The sequence below is a fragment of the Somniosus microcephalus genome, chromosome 7 (assembly GCF_052327205.1).
Source record: "Somniosus microcephalus isolate GS21.2 chromosome 7, FLI_Smic_1.0, whole genome shotgun sequence".
NCBI classification, from domain to species: Eukaryota; Metazoa; Chordata; class Chondrichthyes; order Squaliformes; family Somniosidae; genus Somniosus; species Somniosus microcephalus.
The window spans coordinates 152,124,077-152,151,657 of record NC_140993.1 but is presented as its reverse complement, the minus strand read 5'-3'; the positions used below and the strand labels follow the sequence as shown (position 1 = coordinate 152,151,657).

Below are 27,581 nucleotides of genomic sequence, written 5' to 3'. Positions count from 1 at the left end.
AAGAACATGGAGGGACTCATCATTAAACCGAGGAGCTGCCTTGCCTCTGGAAGAAGTCATTGTGTTTGGAGCAATAACACTGAGATTCAGAATGCAGAAGAGAAAGGCTCAGGCTGAATGGGAGCTTTAAAACCAGCTGCTAATATGACGTCATCAGAGGCAGCCAGCCAACCCGACGGCCATCTTAGACTGGATATTATGTAACGAGAAAGGATTAATTAGCAATCTTGTTGTACGAGGCCCCTTGGGTCAGAGCGATCATAATCTGATCGAATTCTTCATTAAGATGGAGAATGAAGTAGTCGACTGAGACTAGGGTCCTAAATTTAAATAAAGGAAACTACGATGGTCTGAGGCGCGAGTTGGGTAGGATTGATTGGGTAATGTCACTCAAAGGGTTGATGGTGGATAGGCAATGGCAAACATTCAAAGACCGCATGGATGAACTACAGAATTTGTTCATCCCAGTTTGGCATAAAAATAAAACAAAAAAGGTGACCCAACCGTGGCTAACAAGGGAAATTATGGATAGCATAAGATCCAAGGAGAGGACATATAAATTGGCCAGAAAAAGCAGCAAACCTGAGGATTGGGAGCAGTTTAGGATTCAACAAAGGAGGACAAAGGGACTAATTAAGAAAGGGAAAATAGAATATGAGAGTAAGCTTTCAGGGAACATAAAAACTGACTGTAAAAGCTTTTATAGATATGTGAAGAGAAAAAGATTGGTGAAGTCAATCGTAGGTCCCTTGCAGTCAGAATCAGGGGAATTTATAATGGGGAACAAAGAAATGGCAGACCAATTAAATACATATTTTGGTTCTGTCTTCACAAAGGAGGACACAAATAACCTCCCAGAGATGTCAGGGGACATAGGGCCTGATGAAAGGGAGGAACTGAAAGAAATCAGTATTTGTAGGGAAATGGTGTTAGGGAAATTGATGGGATTGAAGGCTGATAAATCCCCAGGGCCTGACAATCTACATCCTAGTGTACTTAAGGAAGTGGCCCTAGAAATAGTAGATGCATTGCTGATCATCTTCCAACATTCGATGGAATCTGGAACAGTACCCATGGATTGGAGGGTAGCTAATGTTACCCCACTATTCAAAAAAGGTGGTAGAGAGAAAACGGGGAATTACAGACCGGTAAGCCTGACATCGGTAGTGGGGAAAATGCTAGAGTCTATTATAAAAGATGTAATAGCAGAGCACTTGGAAAACAGTGACAGGATCGTACAAAGTCAACATGGATTTACAAAAGGTAAATCGTGCTTGACTAATCTACTGGCATTTTTTGAGGATGTAACTGGTAAAATAGATAAGGGAGAACCAGTGGATGTGGTGTATTTGGACTTTCAGAAGGCTTTTGATAAGGTCCAGCATAAGAGATTAGCATGTAAAGTTAAGGCACATGGGATTGTGGGCAAGGTATTAACTTGGATAGAGAACTGGCTGGCAGACAGAAAGCAAAGAGTTGGAATAAACGGGTCTATTTCCGAGTGGCAAGCAGTGACTAGTGGGGTACCGCAGGGATCGGTCCTAGGACCCCAGCTATTCACAATATATATTAATGATCTAGACAAGGGAACTAGATGTAATATCTCCAAATTTGCAGACGACACAAAGCTGGGTGGGCGTGTGTCCAGTGAGGAGGATGCCGAGAAACTCCAGGATGATTTGGACAGGTTGGGTGATTGGGCAAAAGCATGGCAGATGCAATATAATGTGGATAAATGCGAGGTTATCCACTTTGGTGGCAAAAACAGGAAGGCAGATTATTATCTGAATGGCAATAGATTGGGAGAAGGGGAAGTGCAACGAGACCTGTGTGTCCTTGTGCACCAGTCGCTGAAGGTAAGCATGCAGGTGCAGCAGGCGGTTAAGAAGGCAAATGGCATGTTGGCCTTCGTAGCGAGAGGGTTTGAGTACAGGAACAAGGATGTCTTGCTGCAGTTGTACAGGGCCTTGGTGAGACCACATCTTGAGTATTGTGTGCAGTTTTGGTCGCCTTTTCTGAGGAAGGATGTTCTTGCCATGGAAGGAGTTCAGCGAATATTCACCAGGCTGATACCTGGGATGGCAGGAATGATGTCTGAGGAGAGATTGGGTCGATTGGGCTTGTACTTGCTGGAGTTTAGAAGAATGAGAGGGGATCTCATTGAAACTTATAAAATTCTGACAGGACTGGACAGACTAGATGCAGGAAGGATGTTCCCGATGGTCGGGGAGTCCAGAACCAGGGGTCTAAGGATAAGGGGTAGGCCATTTAGGATAGAAATGAGGAATTTGTTCACCCAGAGAGTGGTTAACCTGTGGAATTCCCTACCACAGAAGGCAGTAGAGGCCAAAACATTAAATATATTCAAGAAGGCGTTGGATATATTTCTTAATGCTAAAGGGATCAAGGGGTATGGGGAGAAAGCAGGGACCGGGTACTGAATTTGGATGATCAGCCATGATTGCATTGAATGGCGGAGCATGCTCGAGGGGCCGAATGGCCTACTCCTGCTCCTATCTTCTATGTTTCACTCATTGGACCGGCCAGCCCGCCCCAATGAACTGAACTTAAGCTGATTTCATTAAAATCGGACATCAGTAGCTGATCCCGCCGGAAGTGGCTCTGGACCTCGCCCACCCTGCAACCCGACTCCAACCCGCCTCGGGAATTAAAATCAAGCCCCTGGTATCACCCGAGTGAATCTATGTTGTACCTTTACCGTTGTGCCATGATCCTTTCCTATAATGAACTGCCCAAGACTGTACACAGTGCTCCAACTCTGATGTGAAAGAGAAATGAGCCGTTGACCGCTGCAGGCTGAATTTTCAAGTTCGTGTTATGGAACAAAATGTGCCATGACTGGCTCGCTTCCCATCCCCTCCTCATCATTCATGTTTTTTTTTATTCGCTTATGGAATTTGGGCATCGCTGGCAAGGCCAGCATTTATTGCCCATCCCTAGTTGCCCTCGAGAAGGTGGTGGTGAGCCGCCGTCTTGAACTGCTGCAGTCCATGTGGCGAGGGTACCCCCACAGTGCTGTTAGGTAGGGAGTTCCAGGATTTTGACCCAGTGATGATGAAGGATCGGCGATATACTTCTAAGTCAGGATGGTGTGTGACTTGGAAAGGAACTTGGAGGTGGTGGTGTTCCCATGTGCCTGTTGCCCTTGTCCTTCTAGGTGGAAGAGGTCGCTGGTTTGGGAGGTGCTGCCGAAGGAGCCTTGGCGAGTTTCTGCAGTGCATCTTGTAGATGGTACACACCACAGCCACGGTACGCCGGTGGTGGAGGGAGTGAATATTTAAGGTGGTGGATGGGGTGCCAATCAAACAGGCTGCTTTGTCCTGGATGGTGTCGAGCTTCTTGAGTGTTGTTGGAGCGGCACTCATCCAGGTAAGTGGAGAGCATTCCATCACACTCCTTACTTGTGCCTTGTAGATGGTGGAAAGGCTTTTGGGAATCAGGAGGTGAGACACTCGCCACAGAATACCTAGCCTCTGACCTGCTCTTGTTGCCACAGTATTTATGTGGCTGGTCCAGTTAGGTTTCTGGTCAATGGTGACCCCCAGGATGTTGATGGTGGGGGATTCGGCGATGGTAATGCCGTTGAATGTCAAGGGGAGGTGGCTAGTCTCTGGCTTGTTGGAGATAGTCATTGCCTGACATGTCTGTGGCATAAATGTTACCTGCCACTTATCAGCCCAAGCCTGAACGTCGTCCAGGTCTTGTTGCATGCGGGCATGGACTGCTTCTCCCACTCCTTACTCTCATCACATACACTTTGCTTTCCCTCTACCTCCTCCCCTAACACACCCTCACTCCCATTACTACCCCTACTCACTCCCATGGCTACCTTACAGGAGCAAAAATACTGCAGATGCTGGAAAAACTCAGCAGGTCAGGCAGCATCCGTGGAGAGAGAAACAGAGTTAACGTTTCAGGTCTGGGACCCTTCATCAGAACTGGAAAAAGTTAGAGATGTAACAGATTTTTAAGCAAGTGCAGAGGCAGGGAAAGGGGGGAGGGGAGGATAGAACAAAAGGGAAGGTCTGTGATAGGGTGGAAGACAGGAGTGATTAAATGACAAAAGGGATGATGGTGCAAGGCAAAAGGAGATGGTAATGGGACAAGTTAAGAAACAAGAGATGAGTCTAGAAGAGGTGTAAATGGGAATGGCAGAATCAACAGCTGACGTGGAAAAAAAATAGGGGCCGAGGTTATGGTCTGAAATTGTTGAACTCGATGTTGAGTCCAGAAGGCTGTCAAGTGCCGAATCGAAGGATGAGGTGCTGTTCCTCGAGCTTACGTTGAGCTTTGTTAGAACAGTGTAAAAGGCTGAGGATGGAGAGGTCAGAGTGGGAGTGGAGGGGAGAATTAAAGTGACGGGCGTCCGGAAGCTCAGGGTCACGCTTACGGACTGAACGGAGGTGTTCCGCAAAGTGGTTACCCAATCTGCGTTTGGTCTCCCCAATGTAGAGGAGACCGCATTGTGAGCAGCGAATATAGTATACTAAATTGCAAAAAGTGAAAGTGAATCGCTGTTTCACCTGGAAGGAATGTTTGGGGCCCTGGACAGTGAGAAGGGAGGAGGTAAAGGGGCAGGTGTTGCATCTCCTGCACTTGCACGGGAAAGTGCCAGGGGAAGGGGTGTTGGCGGTGATTGAGGAGTGGACCAGGGTGCCACAGAGGGAGCGGTCCCTTCGGAATGCTGGGAGGGGAGGGGAAGATGCATTTGGTGGTGGGATCACGCTGGAGGTGGCGGAAATGGCAGAGGATGGTACGTTGAATGTGGAGGCTTGTGGTGTGAAAGGTGAGGACTAGGGGACCCCTATCGTGGCTCTACGAGGGAGGGGAAGTGGTGACAGCAGAAGTGCAGGAAATAGAACAGACACGGTCGAGGGCCATGTCAACCACAGTAGAGGGGAATCCTCGGTTGAGTAAAAAGGAAGACATATCAGAAGCAGTAATATGGAAAGTGGCATCGTCTGAGCAGATGCAAGAGAGACAGAGAAACTGGGAGAACAGGAAGCGGGGTGGGAGAAAATGTAGTCCAGGTAGCTCTGGGAATCAGTGGGCTTATTGTGAATGTTTGTCAATAGCCTATCCCCAGAAATGGAGACAGAGAAATCAAGGAAGGGAAGGGAAGAGTCGGAGATGGACCATGTGAAGGTGAGGGAAGGTGGAAATTGGAAGCAAAGTGATGTAGGAATCTACGTACTCCGAGCAAAAAATACTGAACTCGGAGAGGTTCAACAGAAAAGGTTTAATTGTTGAGGCTGCATGCTGAACACAAAATGGAGTCAGAGACTACACAAAGTACAACTCTCTTTCATCAGTGCACAGCTTCGACTGCTCCTCCCCCGCTCTGGGCTTAACTATGTTGCAGATCGAGTTTCTTAAAGGTGTGATCCTTCTTAAAGGCATGACGCCTGATTTATAGTCTACGGACCGGAAAGCGGATTGTGTCCGTTCTGTGATCGGTACGCCACACAGCTCCCCCCAGAATCCGGCAGTAGGGAGTGTACGAACCGGCGTTGCGGCTTGATGGCACGGCCGGAACGGCTCTTGGCGGTTGCTGTCGGGAGCGGGGCGGTCGGACGCGTCGGGCTCTTAGGCGGTCTGCCCCGCGTTGGGGGTTGGCCCACTTGAACGGGTTCGTCGGGCTCTAGGTGCGCCAGCTTGAGCCGGTCGACCGACACCTTGTCAGTTCTGCCGCCCACTTCGAGGAGGAAGAACTTGTTCCCTGTCTGGAGTACCTTGTAGGGTCCGTCGTATGGGGGCCGTAGAGGTCCTCGGTGGGCGTCATGGCGCACGAAAACAAATTTGGCCATGTGCAGGCTAGGTGGTACGCGGGTTGCTGGTTCGCCGTGCCGGCCGGTAGGTACCGGAGCAAACTGTTGTGCTCGGTTGGCAAAAGCACGGCGTTGCTGGTCAGCCGACCAGGGGGCCGTGGCAGTGGGCAGGAACTCTCCGGGTACGCGCAGCGGCTGGCCGTACACGAGTTCCGCCGCCGAGGCTTGCAGGTCTTCCTTGACCGCGGAGCGTAGGCCGAGTAGCACCCACGGGAGGCGGTCGATCCAAGCCTCGTCCTCGAGGCTGGCGCGGAGGGACGCCTTCATGGACCTATGGAATCGCTCGCACAGTCCATTGGCTTGGGGGTGGTAAGCCGTGGTGCGGTGAACGGCCACCCCAAGGTTTCGGGCGATGGCGGCCCACAGATCAGAGGTGAACTGCGGGCCTCTATCGGACGTCATGTCGGAGGGGACGCCGAACCGAGCGACCCAGGTACCGATGAACGCCCTCGCGATTTCGGCGGTGGTGGTGGACGTCAGTGGAATGGCCTCGGGCCAGCGGGTGGTACGGTCCACGATTGTTAGCAGGTGCGTGTGATCTTGTGATGGCGGCAGGGGGCCGACGAGGTCGATGTGGACGTGGTCGAACCTTCTTTCTGGCACGGTGAACTCCTCAAGTGGGGCTTTGACGTGTTGGTGGATTTTGGCACGCTGGCAAGGTATGCAGGATCTGGCCCAGACGCGCACATCTTTGCGCAGGCCGCGCCAGACAAATCGGTTGGCCACCAGTCTAATGGGCGCGCGGGTGCCGGGGTGTGAGAGGCCGTGGACGATGTCGAACACCCGTTTTCGCCAGGACGCCGGGACTACAGGGCGGGGTTGCACCAAGGAGGTGTCGCATTTGACTGTGATGGCGGACGGGCTGCAGGCGACGTCAGTCAGTCACAGCCCTGGGAGGGTTGTGGGCGCGGAGAGCAGATCGGGGTCGGTGCGTTGCTCCGCTGCCAGTTGAGCATAGTCCACTGCCAGGTGGGCGCCGTGGACGGCGGGGCAGGATAGGCAGTCGGCCACCACGTTGTCTCGACCAGAGACGTGCCGGATGTCCGTGGTGAATTCGGACACCGCAGCGAGCTGGCGTTGTGTCCTGGCTGACCACGGGTCCGCAGATTTCGCCATCGCGAATGTCAGGGGTTTGTGGTCGACAAACGCGGTGAAGGGGCGGCCCTCCAGAAGAAATCTAAAATGGCGGACTGCCAGGTACAGTGCGAGGAGCTCACGGTCAAAGGCGCTGTATTTGGCTTCCGGGGGGCGCAGTTGGTGGCTGAAAAAGGCCAGCGGTTGCCAGGCCCTGTCGACCCACTGTTCGTACACGGCGCCGACCGCGTGGTCGGAGGCGTCCGTGGTGAGGGCCACCCTGGCGTTGGGCTGTGGGTGAGCGAGCATGGTGGCGTCAGCGAGCGCCTTTTTGGTCGAGTCGAAAGCGGTCAACATGTCCACCGACCACTCGATCGCCATTCTGTCTTTCTTACCCCGGAGGGCTTCGTTTAGGGGCCGCTTGAGGAAGGCCGCTCCGGGAATGAAGCGGTTGTAAAAGTTGATCATCCCCAAGAACTCCTGGAGGCCTTTGATGGTGGTAGGCCGGGGGAACTGCCGGACGGCTTGCACCTTGGTGGGCAGGGGAATGGCTCCGTCCTGCGTGATGTGGTGGCCGAGGAATTCGATCCTGCTGAGGCCGAATTGGCACTTGGCTGGGCTGATGATGAGCCCGTGCTCACTGAGCCGCTGGAACAGGGTGCGGAGGTGCTCGATGTGTTCCTGCTTGGAGGAACCAGCTACCAGGATGTCATCCAGGTAGACAAAGAGGAACTTCAGGTCCCGGAGGACCGAGTCCATGAGCCGCTGGAAGGCCCGGGCCGCGTTTTTGAGGCCGAAGGGCATTCGGAGGAACTCGAATAGCCCAAAAGGGGTGATTATGGCCGTCTTGGGAATGTCCGTGGGGTGGACTGGCACCTGATGGTAACCGCGCACCAGGTCGACTTTGGAGAAGACTGAGCGGCCGGCCAGTCTAGCCGAGAAGTCTTGAATGTGCGGTATGGGGTACCGATCCGGCGTGGTGGCGTTGTTTAGGCGCCGGTAGTCCCTGCAGGGGCACCATCCCCCGTCGGGTTTGGTGACGATGTGGAGTGGGGAGGCCCAGGGGCTGTTGGAGCGGCGGATGATGCCGAGCTGTTCCATTGTGGCGAACTCGGCCCGCGCGATCTCCAGCTTGGCCGGGTCCAGCCTGCGGGCGTGGGCATACACCGGTGGGCCTGTGGTGGGGATGAAGTGTTCTACCCCGTGCTTAGTAACCTTCGCGGAGAAGGTCGGGTTGGTGAGGGCTGGGAACTCAGCCAGGAGTGCTGAGTAATCGTCCGTTGAGCGGGCGCGGCACTTCCACGCCATTTCGGCGGGTTGGGGGGGGGCCATGGCACCCGGGACAGGTGACATGGTGTTCATGTCCACGAGGCGGCGCCGAGGCATGTCGACCAACAGGCCGTGGGCGCACAGGAAATCCGCACCGAGGAGCGGGGAGAGCACCTTGGCGGTGATAAACTCCCAGTGGTAGCGGCGGCCTGCGAGGTCGATGGTGACGGTGTGGGTGCCGTACGTCCGGATGTCAGTGCCGTTGGCGGCACCCAGCGCAGGGCTGCGGCCGCCTCGCTGGATCCCGAGGGCGGACGCGGGGATGATGCTGCACTGCGCGCCCGTGTAGCATAGGAAACGGCGTCCGGAGGCGCTGTCCGTAACGTACAGCAGCGTGCCTGGTTGCCCCACGGCCATCGTGTAGGCCGGTGTGGGGGCGGTTGGAAATGTGCAGGGATGGCTGCAGCGGCGTGCCCGTGCGCCGAACCGGGTATGGAAGTAGCAGTAGCCCTGGGTCGGAGGGCTTGGGGGACGTGGGGACCTCGTGGCCGAGCTGTGTGGCCGTGCGATAGAGGGTGGAGCGCGCACCGACGCTGCGGAGGCCAGGTCGGGGGTGACGGCGTGGTTGGAGCTGGCGGACAGGAGCTTATTGGCTTCGTCGGCCAGGGCCTCGAGGTCCGTGAGGCTGGACGCCACGATCGCCGGGCGGATGCTGGGAGGTAGTTGGCGGATAAAGAGCGTGCAGAAGAGGGAGCCGGGTGGTTTCTCATCAGCCAGAGCAAGCATGTGTGAGAGCAAGTCTGACGGCGTGGAGTCACCGAGGCCCGGGAGGTCGAGGAGGTGGCAGTTGCGCACGAATTGGGAGGCTGTGAATTTTTTAATGAGCGCGGCCTTGAGATGTGCGTACTTGCCTTCTTCCGGAGGGTTTTGTAGTGTTGTCCAGACTTTCGTGATTGTGGAGCTGCCCAGGGAGGCGAGGAGGTAGTCGTACATCGTTGCGTCGGCGGTGATGCCGCGGAGTCGGAATTGCGATTCGGCTTGAAGGAACCAGGCGGTGGCCAGGTTCTCCCAGAACTCCGGCAGCTTCACAGAAACTGCGTTTGTGTCAGCCATGGTTATGCTTAGGAGTCGGCCTGAGCATCGGGGTCACCAATGCAGGAGTCTACGTACTCCTAGCAAAAAATATTGAACTCGGAGAGGTTCAACAGAAAAGGTTTAATTGTTGAGGCTGCATGCTGAACACAAAATGGAGTCAGAGACTACACAAAGTACAACTCTCTTTCATCAGTGCACAGCTTCGACTGCTCCTCCCCCGCTCTGGGCTTAACTATGTTGCAGATCGAGTTTCTTAAAGGTGTGATCCTTCTTAAAGGCATGACGCCTGATTTATAGTCTACGGACCGGAAAGCGGATTGTGTCCGTTCTGTGATCGGTACGCCACAGTGAATGAAATTTTCTAGCTCGGGGTGAGAGCAGGAAACAGCACCGATACAGTCATCAATGTACTGGAAAAAGAGGTGAGGGAGGGGACCCGAGTAGGACCGGAACAAAGAATGTTCCAGAAATCCACGAAAAGGCAGGCATAGCTGGGACCCATGCTGGTTCCCATAGCAACACCTTTAATTTGGAGGAAGTGAGTAGAGTCAAAGGAGAAGTTGTTCAATGTGAGAACAAGTTCAGCCAGGCGGAGGAGGGTGGTGGTGGATGGGGACTACTGGACCCCTATTCAAGGAAGAAGCTGAGCGCCCTCAGGCCGTCCTGGTGGGGGATGGCTACTTTTACCTCTTTCCTTTTTAAATAACCCATTCAATCCCAGTATTGTCACCTCCCCTCACTTTGTTGTCACCCTTAGCTCACTATCCTCAAAGAGGAGTAGTAAGTCAGAGGCCTTTCCCCTCAAACTATTTCCCTTCTCTCCACTCCCTCCTACCATCATCTCTTATCATTTCAGCTCAAAACAGCTTCGTTTGATTTCAAAATTCATCATTCTTTTGGGATAGAGGTTCCGTTTTGGGTGCAATCGGCAATCTGGGCACGAATTGCACTCAAAATTGCGCTAGTTTATTTAATTTAATTTTTTGCTCAAGTGTTTGCTCAAACTCATTTGCCTATCTCGAACGTAAATTCTTCCATGAACCAGCGCAATCGGGTTTTGGAACAAAATTGTTCAGGTTTTTTTTTCTTGCATTAAAAAATATCTTTGATAAATTTAAGAGAGGTAACCTGGTGCAGTTTTATTAATACAGCTGAAAATGGGTTTATCACAAAAAATAAGCATTTTAACACGTGTTTCTAGTCCACCACTTAGAACATAAGAAATAGGAGCAGGAGCAGACCATTTGGCCCTTCGAGCTTGCTTCGCCATTCAATAAAATCATGGCTGATCTTCTACCTCAACTCCACTTTCCTGCACTTTCCCCATATCAATTGATTCCCTTAATATCCAAAAATCTATCGATCTCTGTCTTGAATATATTCAACGACTGAGCCTCCACAGCCCTCTGGGGTAGAGAATTCCAAAGATTCACCACCCTCTGAGTGAAGAAATTTCTCCTCATCTCAGCCCTAAATGGCCGACCCCTTATTCTGAGACTGTGACCCCCTGGTTCTAGACTCCCCAGCCAGGGGAAACATCCTCCCTGCATCTACCCTGTCAAGCCCTATAAGAATTTTGTATGTTTCAATGAGATCATCTCTCATTTCTTCTAAACTCTAGAGAATATAGGCCTAGTCTACTCAATCTTTCCTCATATGACAATCTCCCCATCCTAGGAATCAGTCTGGTGAACCTTCATTGCACTCCCTCTATGGCAAGTATATCCTCCCTTAGGTAAGGAGATCAAAACAGTACACAGTACTCCAGGTGTGGTCTCACCCGGGCCCTGTATAATTGCAGTAAGACGTCTTTACTCTTCTACTCAATTCCTCTTGTAATTAAGGCCAACATACCATTTTCTTTCCTAATTGCTTGCTGTACCTGCGTGTTAACTTTGTGATTCATGTACAAGAACACCCAGGTCCCTCTGAACACCAACATTTCCCAATCTATCACCATTTAAAAAATACTCTGCTTTTCTATTTTTCCTACCAAAAGTGGATAACTTCACTTTTCTCCACGTTATATTCCATTTGCCATGTTCTTGCCACTCACTCAGCTTGTCTATATCCCCTTGAAGCCTCCTTGCATCCTCCTCACAACTTACATTCCCACCCAGCTTTGTATCATCAGCAAACTTGGATATATTGCATTTGGTCCCCTCATCCAAATCATTTATAGATTGTGAATAGCTGAGGCCCAAGCACTGATCCTTGCGGTACCCCACCAGTTACAGCCTGTCAACCCGAAAATGACCCGTTTATTCCAACTCTGTTTTCTGTCCATTAACCAATCCTCAATCCATGCTAATATATTACCCCCAATCCCATGAGCCCTAATTTTGTTTAATAACCTCTTGTGTGGCACCTTATCGAATGCCTTCTTAAAATCCAAATACACCACATCCACTGGTTCCCCCTTATCTATTCTGCTAGTTACAACCTCAAAAAACTCCTACAGATTCGTCAAACACGATTTCCCTTTCATAAATCCATGCTGACTCTGCCCAACCCTATTATTATTTTCTAAGTGCCCTGCTATCACTTCCTTAATAATAGATTCTAGCATTTTCCCTCTTACTGATGTCAGGCTAACTGGTCTGTAGTTCCCCGTTTTCTCTCTCCCTCCTTTCTTAAATAGTGGGGTTACATTTGCTACTTCCAATCCATGGGAACCGTTCTAGAATCTATGGAATTCTGGAAAATGACAACCAATGCATCCATTATCTCTATAGCCACCTCTTTGAAAACCCTAGGATGTAGGCCATCAGGTATTGGGGATTTATCATCTTTCAGTCCCATTAATTTCTCCAGTATTATTTTTTGACTCATACTATTTTTTTCTGTTCCTCATTCCCGCTAGACCCTTGGTTCTCCACTATTTCCGGGAAGTTTTTTGCGTCTTCTTCGGTGAAGACAGACACAAAGGCCCCGATTTTCCCCCAGCCGTCGGGCGGGGGCTGAAAATTGCAGAAATAGGGGGTCGTGACCACCCCCCCCACCCCGCCCGACTTTCGCCCCCGTGTTTCAGCGCGACCCGAATCAGTCCCGCACGCAACAGGCGGGAATGGTCGGCGGGAGCCTATGATCAATAATTGGCATGTTTAATCCTATTTTCACGGTCCCTTGCAAATTTCAGCCTTTCCCCACGTAAAACACGCCTGGTGGGAACACCGCTGATGAAACCTGGCGTGAACAAAGTTGGCTTGCTTGCTTTCAGCTGCAGGTCAATCAGGACTGAAGAGATTTAATCAGACAGCATTTGTAGGCTGCAAGACCTTGTTGCTGAAGGCTTGGGGCAACTTGTTGAAGGCTTAGGCACAGCTGTGGAAGGTTGGAGCCTCACACACTTCTCCAGTGTGAGCTCCTGGGAAGCCCCTCTCACCACCCTAACTCTGCGCCTCCTCAATGGAGGCATCTGCCAGAAGCATGGGAGGCCTTTTGTTCCTTCCCTTCCTGGCATTAGAGGATTTCCAACAGCAGAGGAGGCTGGAGCAGCTCCAGCAACAGCAGCAGCACCAGCAGGAGCGACAGGCTGCGGCTCAGCCACCTGAGGCAGCACAGGCCAGAAGGGGCCAGTGCATGGAAGGCTGTCGGTGCAGGAGATACCCCCCCCCAAACAGGGTCTACAGACACAGGGTGAGCTACCTCAACATGACTGAGCAGCAGTGCCAGAGGCGGCTCCGACTTTCGCGAGAGGTTGTGACTGGCATCTGCGCAATGCTGCAGCAAGACCTGGAGCCCAGAGCACCAGGTCCACACTCCTTACCAGTGGCCATCAAAGTCACCACCGCACTCAACTTTTATGCCTCAGACTCCTTCCAGGGATCAGCAGCAGACATCAGCAGCATCTCCCAGGCGGCCGCACACACTTGCATCAAATAGGTCACCGATGCCCTCTTTGCCCTCGCGCGCAATCACATCCATTTCACCAGGGATTGTGCAAGTGTGAGGGCGCGAGCGCTTGGATTAGCTCAGCTGGCAGACTTTCCAAGGGTGCAGGGCATCATTGACTGCACACATGTGGCCCTTAGGGCACCCCACCGCAATCCAGGAGTTTTTGTCAACCACAAGGGCTTCCACTCCCTTAACGTTCAGCTGGTGTGTGGCCACAAGGTGATTTTGCATGTTTGTGCCAAGTACCCTGGCAGCTGCCATGACTCCTTCATACTGCGCCAGTCTACTGTACCTCCGCTATTCAGTCCGCCAAACGAACTTCAAGGATGGCTACTTGGAGACAAGGGATATCCCTGCGCTCTTGGCTAATGACGCCGTTGAGGAGACCAGCCAACGAAGCTGAGGAGCGCTACAACTCCAGCCACATTACCACCAGATGCATTATCGAGCAAACCATCGGATTGCTGAAGATGCGCTTCAGATGCCTCGATAGATCAGGTGGAGCCCTACAGTACTCATCAGCCAGGGTCTCCAAAATCGTGGTGGTATGCTGTGTGCTTCACAACATGGCACAGCGTCGTGGCTTGCCGATTCCGCAGGACGAAGAGGCTCCTCACAGAGCCGCCTCGGATGAGGATGATGCTGAGGAGGAGGAGGAGGACGGAAACGAGCATCCTGCAGAGGCCCACCAACCAGCGGCACCAGTGCGCGAGAACATTGCTGGGCGGAATGCAAGGAACGCACTCATCCTGGGCAGATTTGCATAGCCTGGTACAGCAAACACTGCAGCCTCACTGCTTCTTAACTGACCATGGACAGTGACCCATGCCTGCACATTCCTACCTATTTGACCAGCTTGCTGACATTTGCAAGTTATCCTAAGGCCTCAATGTGAAATCCCCATTTGCCAAATGAACAGATGCCATTACTGCAGCAGTTGCCACCAGATTTTTTATGTACAGGCAACTGATGGGTGAAAAGTCTTGTAAATAGTTTTAATGCCAAGTGACTACCCTTATGATTAGTGGTGCTTTATTTTTCTCTTACGCGTGCTCCTACGTAGTGGTACCCCTGTGGCTTCAGCAGATGTGGAGGCCCCTTGCTCACTTTCCTGCTGCGCCTGTCTCGACGCCTTTGGCGGGCGTCCTCTGGGGTGGCGAGCCTGTGAGGGCTCGCCAGCAGTCTGCTGCTCCTGCGGCTGTGCAGGGCTTGAGACTCCTATCTCACTGGGGTGTGGACTCCGGCGGGGCTCTGACCGAAGGCTCTGAAGTGGCATGGAAGTGTGAGCGCGTGGAGAGGAGCCCTCACTTCCTTGAGATGTGCCAACAACCTCCCTCTCATGGGTCAGCTCCCCCTCAGCACCTGCAAGTGGCTGGAGAGCACCTTGCTGCACATGAGGGGGGCCATGGGGACCCGTCTCAGCACTGGAAGTCCTGCTCAGAGGGACTTCCATGAAGGTCTTGTTAAGTCTGTGTGTTATATTGAGAATTACTACACAGACCACAAGAGTAAACTTTAACAGGTCTTTACTAATTGAAGGTCAGGGCGGACTGCCCAATAAATCGTTACACAGCACTTATATACCGGTGTGGTCACCACCGGTATTACAGTATACAGCAGCCAAGATAAAGTAGTGCAACCCTTAAAATTGTTCTCTTAAAGGTGGAACGGTTACATACACTACAATCCTCCCTTTTTAGGTTAACAGTATATATTCCCATTAAACATAACATCATAACATATATACACAACTTCATGTAAAAACAGTTCACAGATTCAGTCTCTCTGGAGGCTTCCTGACTCGGTCCGGATAACGCCTCGGTGGTGTAGTAGTTTTCGGTGGTGTAGTAGGTTCTTTTGGCAAGGTCGATTCGGCTTGAATGTCAGTGTCGGGTTCATCTGGTTCCAGTATCACCGGATTGGAGGTAGATACTATGGGTATCTCTGCTTCATCATTAGGCATATAGAGTTGTGGTGTAGGTTGTCCCTTTTCGGATGACGCTATGATCTGGTCAGCATGGCGCCTTATTATGCTTTCACCAATGTCCACGGTATACATCAGCGGTCCTAGTCGTGTGCAAATAGTTCCAGGCTGCCATTTCTCGGTACGGTAGTCCCGGGCCAAAACTTGTTGACCTATCTGGAAGGTTCTAGTTGGCCTTTCATTCATGCTTTGAAATTGCCGGTTCTCTACGTCCCTTCTGATGTTTGGCTTGATCAAATCCAGCCGGCATCTTAGTCTTCTATTGAAAAACATCATGGTGGGAGTTTGGTTTGTGACCGCATGTGTTGCATTCCTGTACGCCAACAAGAAGTTATCTACCTTATGTTGTAGATTTATGTCTTCATTACCCATGGCCTTTATGGCCTTCTTGAAGGTCTGGACAAACCTTTCAGCTAATCCATTGGTGGCGGGATGGTATGGGACGGACGTGTAGTGCTTAACCCCATTGTTTTTCAAGAACTTCCTGAATTTTTCGGACACAAATTGCGGTCCATTATCAGAACAGATCTGTTCCGGCAGCCCATTCCTGGCAAATATGGTCCTTAATACTGTGATGGTTTTTTCCGTGGTGGTGGAGGACATCTTTATTACCTCCGGCCACTTGGAGTGTGCATCCACCGCGATTAAGAACATTGAGTCCATAAATGGACCAGCAAAGTCGATATGTACCCTTTGCCATGGAGATGAGGGCCACTCCCATGGATGCAGAGGAGCTTGTGGTGGGGCGTTTTGGACCTTCTGGCATCCTAGACAGCTCTTGGTCATTTCTTCGATGTCTCCATCGATACCTGGCCACCACACGAACGCTCTGGCTAGGTTCTTCATTTTCACTCCACCCAGATGCCCCTCGTGAAGCTCCTTTAGCACTTTATGCTGGAGTTTGGGTGGAATCACCACTCTGGATCCACACATCAAAGTTCCTCGGCACACTGACAGCTGTTCTCTTCTTTGCGAGAATGCTGGCAACAGTGGTTCACCATGTGCTGGCCATCCCTTCACCGTTAAATCGTAGACTCGTGAGAGAGTCGGGTCATTTCTTGTTTCCTTTTCGATCGTAGAATTTGTTACTGGTAGACATTCCACTATGGTTGAGTGGAACATCTCCGCTGGGTCCACTGTAGGCGCCTCTTCTACCGTTGGCAACGGTAGGCGTGATAAACCGTCAGCATTCCCATGCTGTTTTGATCCTTTGTATTCTATGTCATATTGGTGTGCCCCTAGGAAAAGGGACCACCTCTGTAGCCTTTGCGCTGTCATAGTGGAAACGCCCTTTTTAGGGTTGAATATGGATACCAGCGGCTGGTGGTCTGTCAGCAGTGTAAACTTCTGGCCCTGCAGGTAATGATTAAACTTCTTTACTCCCCACACCAGGCTGAGAGCCTCCCTATCTATCTGAGCATAGTTGCGCTCAGCGGAGGTCAATGATCTGGATGCAAATGCGACTGGCCTTTCCGAGCCATTTGGCAACTTGTGTGAGAGTACTGCTCCAATGCCACAAGGAGAAGCATCACAAGCTAAACGAATAGGTAGCATTGGGTTGAAGTGAGCCAACACTTTCTCTGAGGTGATCAATGTCTTGCTTTTGCGAAAGGCCTTCTTACAGTCCTCGCTCCACTTCCATGGTACTTCTTTCTGCAAAAGAGCATTCAGCGGGTGCAGCGCCGTGGATAGATTTGGCAGAAACTTATGGTAACAGTTAATCAACCCTAGGAACGATCTCAACTGGGATACATTTTCCGGAGCGGGAGCCTTCACAACAGCTTCGATCTTGTCAGGTGACTTGTGCAGCCCCTCCTGGTCAATGACATGACCACAGTACGAGATCCGTTTCTGAAAGAACTCACATTTCTGGCGATTAACTCGAAGGCCATATTCCTTCAACCTGGTGAGCACCAGTTTCAAATTTGCAAGGTGTTCCTCATCGTCATCTCCTGTAATCAGGATATCGTCCAAGTAACATTGAGTGCTTGGAATTCCCTGTAATACCTGCTCCATGGCCCTCTGCCAAATTGCCGGAGCCGAAGCCACTGCAAAAACCAGTCTATTATATCGATACAAGCCTCTGTGCGTGCTGATTGTGAGATACTGGCGCGACTCTTCCTCAACTTCCATCTGTAAGTACGCTTGCGCCAGGTCTATCTTGGTGAAGCGTTTCCCGCCAGACAATGAAGCAAAGATATCCTCAATCCGTGGAAGCGGATATTGCACCGTGTGAAGCACCGGATTAACTGTGATCTTGAAGTCTCCACAGATGCGGACCTTCCCCGGTTCCCCTGGCTTGTTACTCGATGAACGCTTCATGACGGGAACAATGGGCGTGGCCCACTCACTCCAGTCCACCTTAGACAGTACTCCTGAACGTTCCAGCCCTTCCAGCTCAGCTTCCACAGCAGGTCGTATCGCATACGGTACCGGTCTGGCTTTGAAAAATTTTGGGTTTGCATGTTCTGCAATCTTGATTTTTGCCTTAATTCCTCTCAGTGTTCCCAGTCCCTGTTGGAACACACCTTTAGCCTCATCCAATATTCTGGACAATCGTTCAGGTTTGACATCTTTTTTTCCGGAATCTACCGTTATTGCGTTTAGGGAGTGCCAGTCCATATTTATTTTTCTGATCCACTCCCATCCCAGAAGTGGTGGACCTCCCTCAGGTAGTACATATAAGTCCATTCCTTGGTGTTCTTTGCCCTTGTGTATCACCTTGACTTTTATCTTTCCGATGGGGTGTACTTTTTGCCCCGTGTATGTCTGCAATACTATCTCCGTATCCCGTAGGGGAATATGTTTGAATAACTTTTTGTAATCTTGCTTATTCATGACCGTCAACGCCGATCCGGTGTCCAATTCCATCTTCACTTGGACTCCTGCTATCTGCAGTGTGACCCAGATAGTTTGTCGGTCAGCTTCCTTACTCACGTTGTGAATTCTCAGACTACCCAGTTCCTTGCTGTTGGAGTCTGAATCAGAATTCTGTTCATCCGAACTCTTCTCAGCCACCTTATGTACCTTTCTGCACTTTTCCTGTGGTGACTTTTTGTTGCTGGTCTTCTTTCCTGACCGGCATACTTTAGCTATGTGACCAAGCTTGCCACATTTTCTACATTCCTGGTTTTTAAACCAGCATTGGTTCTGATCGTGTGTTGTCTTTCCACAACAATAACATTTCGTTGTACCCAAAGCCATTTGATCTACGCTGAGTACCGCTGCCTTCAGCTGCATTTCCGCAGTGCCTCTCGCTGCGGCTTCGTGCGATGCTGCAATAGTGACAGCCTTATCAAGTGTAAGATCATTCTCTTCAAGTAGCCGCTTTTGTGTTCCTTCTTTCGACAACCCACACACGAATTTGTCTCTCAGTGCCTCTGTCAGGCTTTCCCCAAACTGGCAGTATTTCGCTAGCTTACGCAGTTCAATTAAATACTCCGCGTTGCTTTCCTCTTACAGTTGCGTTCTCGCATAAAATTTAAATCGTTCCGCTAACATCAGCGGTGTGGGGTTCAAATGATTCTTCAGGACAGCAACAATTTTAGCGAAAGTCTGATCCGCCGGTTTAGCTGGCGATAGAAGATGCTTCAATAGCCCGTATGTCTTCGCACCCATTGAGTTTAGTAAGGTTAGTGCTTCATCTTCATCTGATATTTTATTTGCCTTACAATATATCTCTATGCGTTCTACATACGTGGCCCAATCTTCAACATCGGGATCGAAATCGTTGATGTTACCACGCTTAGGCATCCTCGCGATCTTCTTGAGAAACAAAAAAATTATTTTATTTTTTTTCTTTTACAAAATGGCGGTTTCCCGCGCTTGTCTTCTTCCCCCGCCTCCGAAAATGGCGGCTTCCCGCGTTTGCCTTTCTCCCCCGCTGGCTGTAATGGCGATTACCGTATTGCTGCGTTCGCCCTCCCCCAGCGGTTTTCAAATCGTGCCTCCCAGCCCCTCTTGCAGTCCGGTCCTTTCCCCTCGGTTGCGGCTGAGTTCTCCGCGTTTTTAAAAAAAAAAAATTCTCCCGCGCCTTACGCTGACCCGGTCGCTGCGCCTCGTGGCCTCGGTAGCTGCCCGGCCTTTTTCACCGGTCGCGGTCGAGCTCTCTCTCGACGCTGTTGCGTCTCCCAGCCCACTTGCAGCCCGGTCTTTCGCACCGGCTGCGTTTGCATTCACCGCGGCTTCCGTGCCTTACACTGCCCCAGTCTCAGCGCCTCTGGCCCCGACTTCTGTCCGGCTCTTTTCCCCGGCCGTGGTCGAGTTCTCCGCCCTTATATCCTCCGTTTTTTTTTTGTTATTTTCTCCCCTACTCACAGTCAACGTGGCTGACTTGCTGCTCGTCGCTGATCGGCTTACCCACCACCGTGATAGAAGGGATGATCACTGCCTGTTGCTGATGGAAGGCTTCGTGTCAGAATTCTTCCGTTGCTCTGCAGACCCGAGTCTTCTCTCAGCAGAATGATGAGGGCGGATGCCTCCTCTCGACGCCCGTTAAACTGCCTTGGATGTATCTCTGCTGCAGGGTAAGATCGTACTCGTCGCCACTGTTAAGTCTGTGTGTTATATTGAGAATTACTACACAGACCACAAGAGTAAACTTTAACAGGTCTTTACTAATTGAAGGTCAGGGCGGACTGCCCAATAAATCGTTACACAGCACTTATATACCGGTGTGGTCACCACCGGTATTACAGTATACAGCAGCCAAGATAAAGTAGTGCAACCCTTAAAATTGTTCTCTTAAAGGTGGAACGGTTACATACACTACAGGTCTGGTTTCGGTGCTCAATAGATGCCCATCGCTCCTCAAGAGATGCCATTCTATTCAGAGCACTCACCATGTTTTCGATACCCTGGCGACTAAGCTCCTCCATGGCCGCAGCCCTCCTCTCCTCGGCTGCAGCCCTCCTCTCCTCGGCAGTAGCCAGCCTTGCCACGGAGGTAGCCAACCTTTCCGTGGTGATGCTTTCATGCGCCAATGACTCCAATAAGGCTCTGCTCATGCTCGCCATGGACTCCTCCATTCGCTCCACACTCGCAGCGACCCTGGAGACAAAACCTGCCAGAGACTCCTGCATCTGTGCATGGAGATCCATCACCTCCTCTCTTGCGGATGGACCCAGAGGCATAGGGTCGACATGCAGCTGAGCTGAGCTGGCAGAGGCCTGCGCCCTCCAACGAGGACTCTCCACTGCTGTCCCTGTCTCCACACTCTGCTGATGCTCACTTGTGAGCTGTGATACACCAGGTGACAACACTACTCATGTCCCGAAGGTTCCACTGAGGTGTGAGTGTCTGCGCTGGTGCTGGGTGCGCTTACTTCTGCTGACGCTGCACCCTCAGAGGCTGGAGCTTCCTCTGAGGAGTCTGGCTGCAAAGCCTCTTCCTCCTCGGCAGTGGCGACGGGGGCTCCGGATGGTCCTATGGGGGAGTAAAGGAAAGAGTTAGAGATGTGATGCCAAGGCTACTTGCACATTGGATTTGGCAGATGCTCATAAGTCCAAATGATGTAGCTTCAGAATCATATCAGCAACTCATGCTATGTCAATGAGAGAGATGGGGAACTATTCTGTCACCAGCTTGCGGGCTTGCTCCTGTCTCTCCTGCCCCAGCATCCACAGGCACGTCAGCCCCAGCAATCTCCATCACGGCTTCCTCCCAGGGGCTCAGGTGGGCGATTGAGGGTGATCCTCCTCCAGTCTTCGCATGCTCTCGTCTATTGTGAGCTTTCTTTTCCTGCAATGAGAGAGACAAGTGGAGTTTGAGTGAGAGTGCAGGAGTGAGTGTAGAGATTGCATAGCATAGATACTTAGAAGGAGACAAAGATGGTGTGAGGCTGCAAGACCAAGGGCCCTCCCTGTGTGTTGTTAGTTGTGTTCCAAGCATCAGAGTGAGAGGCAGTGTGAGGGCTGCATGGTGGAATAGTTACGTGAATGTGAGCAGAGAGAGATAGGGAATGGGTAAGGGTGAAGTGGGATGTGGAGGAAGAGATTGCTGAAGCTGAGTGCTGTTGGGGAAAGGCAATGGGGATCAGGTTGAGGGTGATGGAAACTTCGTACTTACTTTTCCTGGGCGGTGAAGGTCATGGAAGCGCTTCCTGCACTGCATCCAGGTCCGACGGGTGACTCCCAGAGTGTTGACCTCTGCAGCCACCTCCATCCAGGCAGCCCTGGTCTCTTTGGGAGGCCTCTTCCTCCCTGAGCTAGGGAAGAGGACCTCCCTGTGGGCCCTAACCCCATCCACCAATGTCTGCAATGAGGCCTCGTCCAATTTGGCGGCAGCTCGGCCTTTGCCGCTGGCAGCAGCTGGTGCAGGCTCCTCTGCCATTCTGCAAGACTGGTTGAGAAGCCTGCAGAGGTTGAGAAGCTTGCTGGAGACTTTAAAAGCACCACGAATGATGACATCATAATGTGGGGCTTTCTGACTGGAATTGGACACTTAGCAAGGGTGCACACACGCTGGAAATTAATTGGCCAATTGAGGGAAAATTGCGTGCAGCTGGCTGACCCATTTAGATTCGGGTTGGAACCTGACATTCGGGGAACCCGACAATTCCCCGCACCTTCGGGAAAATCGGGGCCAAAGTATTTGTTTAATTTCCCTGCTATTTCCTTATTCCCCATTATAATTTCTCCTGTCTCAGCCTGTAAGGGACCGACATTTACTTTTGCTAGACTTTACTTTTCTACATACCTATTGAAGCTTTTGCAGTCTGTTTTTATGTCTCTCGCTAGTTTACTCTCATTCTATTTTCCCTTTCTTTATCAATTTCTTGGTCCTCCTTTGCTGAATTCTAAAATCCTCCCAATCCTCAGGCTTACTTCTCTTTTTGGCAACATTATAAACCTCTTCCTTTGATCTGATACTATCTTTAACTTCTCTTGTTAGCCAACATTGGACCACTTTTCCTGTGGGGTTTTTGTGCCATATTGGAATATTTGTTGTAAATTATGTATTAAGCCTTTAAATGCTAGCCATTGGTTCTCTACCGTCATACCTTCTAATGTAGTTTCCCAATCTACCTTCGCCAACTCGCCCCTCATACCTACATAGTTTGCTTTGTTTAGATTTAAGACCCTAGTTTCGGATTTAACTAAATCACTTTCAAACTCGATATAAAATTCTATCATATTATGGTCACTCTTCCCTAAAGGCCTCTTAACTACAAGGTTATTAATTAACCCTTTCTCGTTGCGCAGTACTAGATCTAAAATAGCCTGTTCCCTATTTGGTTCCTCAACATACTGATCTAGAAAACTATCTTGAATACATTCCATGAATTCGTCCTCCACACTATTACTGCAAATTTGGTTTGCCCAGTCTACATGTAGATTAAAGTCCCCCATGATTATTGTATTACCCTTGTTACATGCTGCTCTAATTTCCTGATTTATACTCTGCCCTACATTACTCACTTGTGAGTAATCAATTTTAAATAACTGAAAATGACTTTAAAAAACTATACAGAACCATTTACCAGTTTCATTGGTGTACAGTAATTAGTTTCTTAGTAAATTAAATATTTTTTAATATTTAAAAGCTTTTAAAAGGTGCCTTACATCTAAAAAAGAAAAAGCTTAATTTTAAGAGCCTGCTCGGAGGCCTGCAAACGGGCACAATTAGCGGAAACTCGCTGTGGTGATTAATTTGATCTGGGGCGCGACCAGTTTTTTGGGTGGGGCTGGCTTCCTGCACAATGTTTTTTAAACTAGTGCAAAAGATCGCCGAAACTCGATTTGCGGTGGACATAATTTGCGCTTGAAATGCCTTGAACTTTTGCACTGGTTTGGCTGATTTTGGGTGAATTGCGCTGAAAAAAATAAGCGCAACCTAGCGGAAACTCTAACCCACTTTTTAAAGGAATCACATTATGCTGAAAGATTCAGTCTGTTGGCCGCGCTCTATATATCTCTTCCTCTGTATGTCTCACAGGTATCAGCAATTAGAATGCTTATATTTTCTAATTGATATAATTAGAGGCTTTCTGCTTGCTTCAAAATTTAATTGAACTGCACTTTGAATTAGAAATCCCACAAACTTGTTGGCCCACAACAGAAGCTACACCTTTCATCAGACATAGATCTGATTGAGCCCATCAGGACAAGCTGAGCAGAATTCTTGAGGCATCCAGGTAATGTCCCAGAAACACTTTCAAAGTTCTGTGACTTTATAGTGGCAGGCCTAAAAACACCCCTCTGTCCATGTTGAGTAAATTATCATCATAACACTATAAATTGGTGGTGCCACACATGGCTCCTATTCCCATGTCATATAAAGGGCCAGCTTGTTTTTCCCAGATGAAAAGTATCTATTCCCTATTTCTCACATCCCAACTCTTGGTACATATTGTTATAAGCCTTCAAACAACCCACAAGAATAAGTTAGCTCAGATCGTCCTTGTTATTTTCACAAAGATTTTTTTTATTGCAAAGTTAAATGGTATACAAGCTCTGTAGTTTTATATGGTAATAGCCATATTCATATACAGTATTGCAAGCTTACAGTTACAATGTAAATCGGATTTTAAAAAGCATCTGAATGTTTGGTTTTCTTCTATGTAAGGCTGTGCAAACATACCGCAGTGATCCTGCAATGCGACGACTTCTAAATCAACTGCATTTCTACATCATGCCTGTTTTTAATGTAGATGGATATCATTATAGCTGGACAACTGTAAGTGAATCATGTTTTTTTTCTAAATCAAGTCCTCCAAAGATCAATTCCAATTATAGTTTTTGTTGGTGCCCTCTTTTTAAGGAAACAGTTTGATCTCCTGCATGTCTATGACTTCATAAATTAATTAGTAAACTTCATTGTTTTTTGTTATCTGGTCATGTAAATAAGCTTTGGGTGTGGCTGTAAATGAAAAATTATCACATGGCTCTGTATTGTCAAGTGACCTATTTTATCAGTCAACACAATTAAGGTGAAGATGTTCTTTAGAAAGTTGAAGTCTGATCATTGTAATTTGAAAAGTACAATTTTTGCATTATGTTTAGGATCGGTTCTGGAGGAAGACACGTTCTAATAGTACCCATTTCAATTGCCACGGAGTTGATGCCAACCGTAATTGGAAGATCAAATGGTGCAGTAAGTTCAAATTGAGAGGCTGGTTGACTGTCGGGTGGTAGGCCTTCGGCACCAGGCCACAGCCAGGTAGCGGAGTGGAGAGGAGGGAGGGAAGGATCGGAAAAGTCAGTTGGGGATATTGGCGGGTGAGATAGGAGTCTGGGAGGGGGGGGGGGGAGAGAGAGGAGGACGGAGCGGGGGGGGAGAGAGGAGGACGGAGCGGGGGGGAGAGAGGGGAGGACGGAGCGGGGGGAGAGAGAGAGGAGGACGGAGCGGGGGGGGGGAGGGAGGAGGACGGAGCGGGGGGGAGAGAGAGGAGGACGGAGCGGGGGGGGAGAGAGGAGGACGGAGCAGGGGGGAGAGAGGGGAGGACGGAGCGGGGGGAGAGAGAGAGGAGGACAGAGCGGGGGGGGGAGAGAGGGGAGGACGGAGCGGGGGGAGAGAGAGAGGAGGACGGAGCGGGGGGGGAGAGAGGAGGACGGAGCGGGGGGGAGAGACAGGAGGACGGAGCGGGGGGGGCGAGAGGAGGACGGAGCGGCGGGGAGAGAGGAGGATGGAGCAGGGGGGAGAGAGAGAGGAGGATGGAGCAGGGGGGGAGAGAGAGGAGGACAGAGCAGGGGGGAGAGAGGAGGATGCAGCGGGGGGGAGAGAGGAGGACGGAGCGGGGGGGGAGGGAGGAGGACGGAGCGGTGGGGGGGGGAGGGAGGAGGACGGAGCGGGGGGGGAGAGAGAGGAGGACGGAGCGGGGGGAGGGAGAGGAGGACGGAGCAGGGGGGAGAGAGGAGGATGGAGCAGGGGGGGAGAGAGAGGAGGACGGAGCGGGGGGGGAGAGAGGAGGACGGAGCGGGGGGGGAGAGAGGAGGACGGAGCGGGGGGGGAGAGAGGAGGACGGAGCAGGGGGGAGAGAGGAGGATGGAGCAGGGGGGGAGAGAGAGGAGGACGGAGCGGGGGGGGGAGAGAGGAGGACGGAGCGGGGGGGGGAGAGAGGAGGACGGAGCGGGGGGGGAGAGAGGAGGACGGAGCAGGGGGGGAGAGAGGAGGACGGAGCGGGGGGGGGAGAGAGGAGGACGGAGCGGGGGGGGGAGAGAGGAGGACGGAGTGGGGGGGGGGAGAGAGGAGGACGGAGCGGGGGGGGAGATAGGAGGACGGAGCGGGGGGGGAGAGAGGAGGACGGAGCGGGGGGGAGAGAGGAGGACGGAGCGGGGGGGAGAGAGGAGGACGGAGCGGGGGGGAGAGAGGAGGACGGAGCGGGGGGGAGAGAGGAGGACGGAGCGGGGGGGAGAGAGGAGGACGGAGCGGGGGGGAGAGAGGAGGACGGAGTGGGGGGAGGGAGAGGAGGACGGAGTGGAGGGAGGAGGGGGGTGGAGAGATAGGAGGGCGGGGGGGTGGTTGGGGGATCGGAGGTCTGGCTTTGGGGGCGATCCGAAAGGTCGAGGGGAGTGGTCGGGGGGAGATCAGAGGCTGCAGCTGGGGATGCAATGGAGGGATGTAGGGAGGGTTCGAAATGACTGGGATGGGGGTGGGAGATCAGAAAGGCTGGGTCGGTGGGAAATTGTGGCTTGGGAGGGCATCGTGGCTTGGGGGGCGGCGGGTGGGGGAGATTGAATCGCTGGGAGTGGAGGGGAAGCAGGTTAGCTTGGTGGGCTGGTGGGAAGCACTCCTGCTCCTCCTGGCCCACAAGCAATGCTGGAAAGGCACTTACCTGCTGGATCCAGCAGTCCTTGCCTCCCCTCAGCTGCCGGAACCCGGCCAGCCAGTTTTAAGTTTAAAATGGAGGTAAAATCGGAGGCATGCAGCCTCATTAAAATATTTAAATGAGCAAATCCCCTCCTGGGAGCAGATTGGTTGCCCGCCCCCTGTCCCGTCTGCGTTAAAACTGGAAGTCGGCGTGTTCAAGGTGGGCTGGGTTCAGGTTTGACATTTTTAATATTTTAACATCCCACCCGAACCAAACCCACCCGTTTTTGGGAGTTGAAATTGCCCCATTAATTTCTGGAATTAATCTAGTATGCCTCCTTTGCATCTCTCCAATAATTTAATCTCCTTTTAAAAAATGAGATAAAAATTTCGAGCAGTACTCCAGATGCAGTCTCTCCCAAATCCAGATATAATTTTCAAATTACCTTTCTTGACTTATACATTGCAGCCTTAGCTATACACCGCAACATCCTGTTCAGCCTCCTAACTGCCTGTGAACACCACTGATATTTTTAGCATCCCATCTACCAATTCCTCAGACCTTTTTCCTGTTGTGAAGCATAAGCACAGTACCATTTTATGCACATTGATAATCATCATTAGACACCTTGGACATGATTCCTCCTGTTGAGATTCACGTATCTCTGGTAAACAGGATCAAGTGCAAACCGATATGGCGGGTATATTGTGTTTAATCAGAGTTTAGGACGGAATATAACACACTAGTAATACAGGTAAACTATCCTTTATCCGAACTTCCGAAAACCTCTAAAAACCGAAAGTTTTTTCGTTCAGCGTAAGTCGTGCGCACGACATGACCAGAGCGACGCACGACTTACGCTGAGCAGGGCAGAGGGTCACAGAGTTCCCTCCTGCGTAGGAGATTGCAGGCCGAGCCGGGCAGTGTGAAGGAGGTACCGGGAGAGTGAACCCAACAATACAGCGGCCGGTCCGATATTCTTTTCTCCCCCGACCCGACCTGCGGCCCGTCTGATATTCTTTTCCGCCCCCCCCCCCCCACCCGACCCGACCCGACCCCCGACCTGTCCGATATTCTTTTCTCCCGTCCCGACCCGACCCGAACCGCGGCCCGTCCGATATTCTTTTCTCCCCCTGAGCCCCCCCCCCCCGGACCCCCCCCCCCGACCCCGACCCCTCGGACCCCCCCCCCGACCCCGACCCCTCCGACCCCCCCCCGACCCCCCCCGACCCCGACCCCCCCCCTGACCCCGACACCCCCCGGAACCCGGCCTGAACCGCGGCCCGTCCGATATTCTTTTCTCCCCCTGACCCCCCCCCCCACCCCCAGACCCCCCCCCCCGACCCCGACCCCTCGGACCCCCCCCCCGACCCCGACCCGACCCCGACCCCCCCCGACCCCGACCCCCCCCAGACCCCCCGGACCCCGGACCCCCCCGGCCCCGACCTGAACCGCGGCCCGTCCGATATTCTTTTCTCCCCCCCCCCCCCACCCGACCTGATTTGCGGGCCAGCTTAGTAGGAGTCAGCCGATATCCGGCTTTCCAGAGAAGCAGGAAGGGGAATGAGACACGGAACAGTCGCAAGAGGTAGCCTGAGCTTTTAAAATTTATATTAAATACAAATTTCCCAGTCTTATAATAATACCTTCTGAAATCCAAAAA

The 27,581-nt window shown here is 51.4% G+C and overlaps 1 protein-coding gene across 1 annotated transcript in view; it reads left to right on the top strand.

Moving 5' to 3' along the window:
* Positions 1–27,581, top strand: part of cpa6 (carboxypeptidase A6) — a 190,978-nt gene that overhangs the window by 128,119 nt on the left and 35,278 nt on the right. The window contains exons 7-8 of the mRNA XM_085993964.1: positions 23,734–23,844; positions 24,171–24,261. Coding sequence (XP_085850090.1) covers positions 23,734–23,844; positions 24,171–24,261 — 202 coding nt within the window. The remainder of the gene's footprint in view (positions 1–23,733; positions 23,845–24,170; positions 24,262–27,581) is intronic.